Raw genomic sequence first — 5,726 nt, 5'->3', positions numbered from 1 at the left:
TTCGATCCAACCAATTAATTTCAGACGTTGCTTGGCAGAAAGGTCTGTAAATTATTCAGATAAAACAAAAGGAAATATTACTGACGAGGAGAGTCGTTTCAGGAACGCATTGCTCGCTTAAGTTCAACATGTAATAAATGCAATCACAAGAGTAGAAATTGTTTCATGACAAGTTGAAGACGCAATACAAATATATATAGATGGTATCAAACATGTGGGCGAGGCTGATCGATCGAGGTTTCCAGAAGAGTAGTCTCCCCTATCCACTTGTATATATGACTGGGAAATTGATCAACCTCATCACTTTCTACTGATTCAGGTCTAGCATATGAAATTCTAGCTGATACTTACATGCTTCCATTTTGATATCATCGTCAATATAGGCCATTAGATTTTTGAGTTCCCTCTTCCTGGTCCAACTTTGCTTGCTTGTTGCCATCCAGCTTTAATCCAATGTGAATATGGGGAAAATGTGCCCACTGCATGATTATTCCACACAATCACAAAAGCAACACATTAAAGAATTTAATAGGATACTTTATGATACGTATTATTCCCTCCAAAACATAATATTAAGTTATTTTTTAAAAATTTTATTTAGTCCAAAATATAGGGTGTTGAATAAGTGTTATATATATATATATATATTTTCAATTACACCCTTATTTTATTAAGTAATTAATGATTGTATTTTAAATAAGTCAAATGTTATGTTTATTACACTTAAGGACATAATTGAAAAAAAAATGTAATAATTTTTAGAAAATCAAATTCACATAGTCAATAAGAGGTGTAAACTCAACCGGTCATATATTGATTTAACTAAAGCGTGGTTTAAATATCATTTTTCTTATTCACTTCAAATCTTGTCCCTTGTTTTTTTATGCCTAATTGATCAAAGGAAGCATGCAATGAAATCACGAGTTTAACAGATCATGTAAAACATTATTTCATATTATTTACTATAATTTAAAAATGTGCAACATTGATTGGAAGTTGAGTTGACTTATAACTATATAATATACAATCATGCGTGAACATGCATCAATAAAACACCATTCATGGCGCATTTCTATAGTTTGGGTTTGATTTCATTTAGAAAAGAAATCTTTTTGATGCATTGTATTGCTAGTTACTGGAACGCCATCAAATCCCATATGGGAAATACTTGCTGCATAAATCTGTCAAGAAATCAGAGAGACTTTTGAAATTTTATACCCGAAAAAAAATAAGACTGGGGGAAAGACGATTTAAATTACCCTTTGAAAAGACAGAACAGAGTTATTTGAACGGATAATTAAGATTCAGAATAATAAAAAAACATTTTTTTATAACATAAAAAATTAACTATTTGAAAGGAATCACGAGCATCACCCAAATATATATATATATATATATATCATACCAAATGCAGAGAAAAAGGATAAAAAAAGATAAGCGGCTTTCGAGCAACGGTCTTAATTTATGATTATAATATACGAACAATTATTGAGCATAGAAAACATATAGAGAGTGCAATCAAGTTAAACTTAGGTTTGATGCTTTTTTACCTACGGATCGCATCAAATAAAGTGCTTATTCCAAATTACTCCTTTGACCAACCCCAAATGATATGTCACTTATATCATTTGAGTTGTATTTTCGATCGTATCTCTATGACAACGTTTGGTGATAATAATGTATTATTTTGGCCTAAGCTCTGATCCCCCCCCCCAATTTTTTTTAAGAAATTTTTTGAGTTTTTTTCTCTTATCCTGATATATAGCCTATATATCCGCAAACTATGGCTTTGTAATATCTGCATGTGCATTTTGATATCGTCTAATCGATGAGGTATAATTAACCTAAACATGGATATGGAAATTTCTTACATTAATGGCTGGGATTTTGAACTTCCACCTTCCCCAAAAGAAATTGGGTAGACAGAGTTGTCTTCTTCTTAGGGGCCAGGAAAAAGTAGACTAAGACTAATAATCGCTCTCTCACACACATATACACACGAGAGACAATCTCCATATGGGCTGTTTATTATTCTACACTTTTGACATGTCTGATAAGTTTTTGCCTGTAAAAAAATTTGTCTACTAAGTTAATTAACTCGGGCATTTAAATCATATCATTGATTAATCAAGTAAACAATTTCACCATGTAGTCAGTTTAACCATGGAATATGTGGTCTTAATAAAAGCGCGAGCAAAAATGGAAGCAGCTAGCTGGCAATTAATTAATAAGAACTCACGTTTTTGGCCGCGGTGCTAAACGCCTCCCTGTGGCTGACATCGGGGTTACTAGCCTTAATCCTCTGGATTTCCTCCCTTCGACGAAACAAGTCACAAATAAGAACTAGCTACCCAGGCATTATGCGAATAAGGTCATAAACAGTGCAATACATGTTTAATTAAAACGGTGATAAGAAAGCTTAAATACTTACTTGATGAACCTGTTATAAGCAGAAGGAACTCGTTGTCTCTTCTCAGGGGCTGCAATATTCGTGAGATTATTTTAATTCAGAATTATTATACTAATTGTGCCTTCATAGAAAGTTATGCCATTGATCATGAACAAAAAAAATTAGTCGAATATGACACACAGATGGGAGAATCACTCGGAAACGTGAGGAGTTTCAGGTCAAGTGCATGACTGATCACATATAGATGAACTGCCGAGCAGTGAAACTGGTAATTGAAAACCGTGGTTGTGTGTGTGTTCCCAAGACGATTTATTTGATAATCATTGGCATTTCATAGTTTGTATATATCCAAGGCTCGTTTATTTGCTCTCCCAGCAAGCTAGCTAGCTATTTAGCAAACATTTCTTGTCGTGATTGTCCAAGCCACTTCTGGAAAGCTCTATGATAAAGATTGGACCATATATGATCACTTTACCTGAGCTGTTAATATTAACTGAAAAATGAATTCAGATAAGCTCGCATATGATATGTTCTAGGGCACAGCACCGTGCTATCAATTAAATAGGATGGGTCAATTTCTTTACGTAAGGTCACCATCTAAGAGGGGGCCATATAAATTGAAGAAAATAAATTAAATAGGGTGCCCAATATAGGTACTGTTGTACAAAGAAAAGTTTGATACTCAGACATGAATGACCACTCTCATGAAAAACTCGTTTTATGACAAGTGGCCTCAATGATAAGGTCGTTGTGCTTGCTCATATATTAACTTCTGCCAGTTGTGTATTGCATCCAAGTCTTTCTTTTTCGGTCTTAAAACTCAGTGTATTACAAGAAGTTCGCATTGTTGTTCATTTAAACTTCGACACAGAAGTAACAATATAATTTCATTCATCATGAGAAACCAAAAGCTATATAGAAAGGAGAGAACGCTCGAGAGTCACTTACGACGAATGGGAGGAATCCTATGTTGTTCATGCTCTGCAGACTCAAATGCAGAAAATTTACTGCTTTTTGAAGATGATCCCACCTCTCTGTTGCATGATTCTTGTTTCTGTAACTAATCAAGAACCAAACTTTGGTATCATCCAATTGAACACTTATACACTAAGGCATACATATATTTATTATTTATATATAGCCGGGGCTGAGCATTTTGCTCGGGGAGTTCGAATCAATGGAAGTAAAGATATCAACGAAGAAACAATCTCATATATATATATATATATATATTACACGCGTGTGTGTGAAAGGCGGATGCGCACACTCAGACGATCAAGAAGGAAGCGGTGAAATACCTGAAGTTCTTGAGGAGGGAATGTTTGGAGAGATGCTCCCATGTTAACTGACAGTAAATTAGCACAGTGCCCACATCGAACCGTCACTATGTTAAAGAAACTGCTGCATGGAACACTTACCTGCCAACACCCATTTATCAATACAGAGCAAACAAATTAAGCTATCATCTCAATGTATAATTAGAAACCAATAACCGTAACAGTTTATCGATTTCTGTGCTGCATACATATAGGAGGATTATCAAGAACTTCTGCTATCATCTAGTCCCAGCAAACATATTAAGAATGAAAAGTTTCAAAAACCCTTTATCATTGGAATCTCTTCTAGCTAGCTAGTGATAATTACAGTGCTGCAAATTTCATCACATTTGTTAATTTGAAATCAGCAATCACTATATATCTGTTTTGTAGAGCAAGGTTAAGACAGGAGCACTCGGAGAAATAATAAAGTTTTCACACAACCGTCATGCAAGAACCAGAAATTCAATAAACCGATGAAAATCAAAGTATAGAAGACAAGAAACAGAAGGAAAAAGCATGAGAGGGAAGTGAGAGAAGTAAGGTTTTGTCTTTTACAGCGCGAGGCCTATTTTTATGGGGCGTCCATATCCAGCTAGCTAGCTAGCTCAGTAGTCAGTGTGAATTCAATGTACATGTTAATTTGGAGCAAGCTCATCAGGAACTGACATGGGTAAATTAAAAGCGAGCACTCTCACAATGTCCCCTTGTTCTGGGTACGCATGACTTTTTGGCTGACACTGCAAGGCAAGATGATAAAAGATAGAAATTGTAAGCTCATAGCAAGGAGGAAAGAGAGAAAGAGAAAGAGAGAGAGAGAAAGAGGTGAAAATGACATGACTGGAACAGATACCATAAGGGCCACGATGATCCAACAACATTAACCCACTCCATCACTGCTTTCGAGAAGATGTAGCTGGACTAGCTATGAATAAAGAAGCGCTTTGATGATGGTGAAGGTGAATCAGATTAATCTCGATGCTCTTTTTGCAGTGATTTGAGATCTGCATTTGTGTAGGAGAGAAAGAAAGAGGATGCTTTCTCAAAAGGGGTAATCTCACCAGAGATCTCTAGTTGAAAGGAGATTAAAAGAAAGCATATTCTGGTTTGGCCTGGAATGGCTGGCTTTATAGAAAGAAAGCCAAACACTGCCCTCTGTACTTAAAGGAAGCAACAATTCTGAAACTGCGAAAAACTTTGATGTTATACGATCATTGAAAAAGAGATGCTTCACTGGCAAATCATGACCAACAGAAATACTTATTGCCCACTACCGCCCAATCGATGGCTCATGACACAAAGGAACGAAATAGGCTGAGGAGAGAGAAATCGTATACCGCATGTCATCACATGGATTTGCATACGGATTCCAATGTCTGAGCTGAGCGTAGACACAAGTACGGCAGAATTAACCAAAAAAAAAAGAAAAAAAAAAACTGATAAACTAAAGCAGCGAGGCTGTAGGCTTTGCAATATATGACTGAGATCTTGCATATGATGCCATATGCTTCTGCAAATTAAATAAAAGAGGGTTAAGGAGGCTGAAATACTTTCATATTGGAAGAACCCTAGAACACGAGGGTAGCACTAGCATTCAAATTTCCTTTTTCTTTTTTTTTTTAAGTAAGAAATTTGAGTGCTAGGGGCTTCTGCTTTGTGTTCGTCTATTATTATATTAATAAATATATATTGGAATTGTTTTCTTCTTCGATGAAAACATCCACAAGTGATATTCTTCAAGCTACTGTGACTATACATAATATATGATTTCCTTTAACCAAAGTCTCTCCCCAGCGGCCAGATGAAGTTCTTGGCATTACTGAGCTCATGAACCAAAGTGCAAAACCCAGTTTAAATTTCTCATAAAATATAAGAAGGGAATAATAGAACTCTCTGGTCTAAACTCCATGGGAGTAGCCAAGAAAGTGACTTGAGTGATGGATTCGATTTCCAAGGGAAAGTGAAGCACAACAGCGCCCACAGGCTTTGCTTTGCATAAA

At 35.7% G+C, this 5,726-nt stretch overlaps 1 protein-coding gene across 3 annotated transcripts; it reads right to left on the bottom strand.

The window, feature by feature from the left end:
• LOC129299094 (putative axial regulator YABBY 2) lies at positions 1-5,325 on the bottom strand. 3 transcript variants are annotated; one of them, XM_054937533.1, is made up of 7 exons: positions 5,277-5,325; positions 3,709-3,828; positions 3,359-3,470; positions 2,432-2,480; positions 2,240-2,315; positions 352-479; positions 1-279 (listed from the first exon to the last, which is right to left on the bottom strand). In XM_054937533.1, exons 1-6 carry the CDS (start codon positions 5,280-5,282, stop codon positions 375-377), a joined length of 468 nt encoding a protein of 155 aa, XP_054793508.1. In that variant the 5' UTR covers positions 5,283-5,325; the 3' UTR covers positions 1-279; positions 352-374. The 3 variants fall into 3 exon arrangements, with proteins under 3 accessions (XP_054793508.1, XP_054793509.1, XP_054793510.1); XM_054937534.1 differs by lacking the exon at positions 1-279 and having other exon boundaries at positions 288-479; positions 3,359-3,464; XM_054937535.1 differs by lacking the exons at positions 1-279; positions 5,277-5,325 and adding an exon at positions 4,396-4,918 and having other exon boundaries at positions 288-479.
• Positions 5,326-5,726: the final 401 nt, after the last annotated feature.

This window comes from Prosopis cineraria, unplaced genomic scaffold (genome assembly GCF_029017545.1).
Source record: "Prosopis cineraria cultivar Desert tree isolate PC_DT_omini unplaced genomic scaffold, ASM2901754v1 PC1030, whole genome shotgun sequence".
Classification (NCBI taxonomy): Eukaryota; Viridiplantae; Streptophyta; class Magnoliopsida; order Fabales; family Fabaceae; genus Prosopis; species Prosopis cineraria.
Note: the sequence above shows the minus strand (reverse complement) of the source record. Positions and strands in the feature narration are given on the sequence as shown.

Bases quoted from the DNA above. Each gene is read 5' to 3' on its own strand.
- LOC129299094 (XM_054937533.1), bottom strand. The intron at 2,316-2,431 runs GTAAGTATTTAA...GTTTCGTCGAAG, and splicing joins GCTTATAACAGGTTCATCAA to GGAGGAAATCCAGAGGATTA. The intron at 480-2,239 runs GTGAGTTCTTAT...ATAATCATGCAG, and splicing joins TTAGCACCGCGGCCAAAAAC to TGGGCACATTTTCCCCATAT.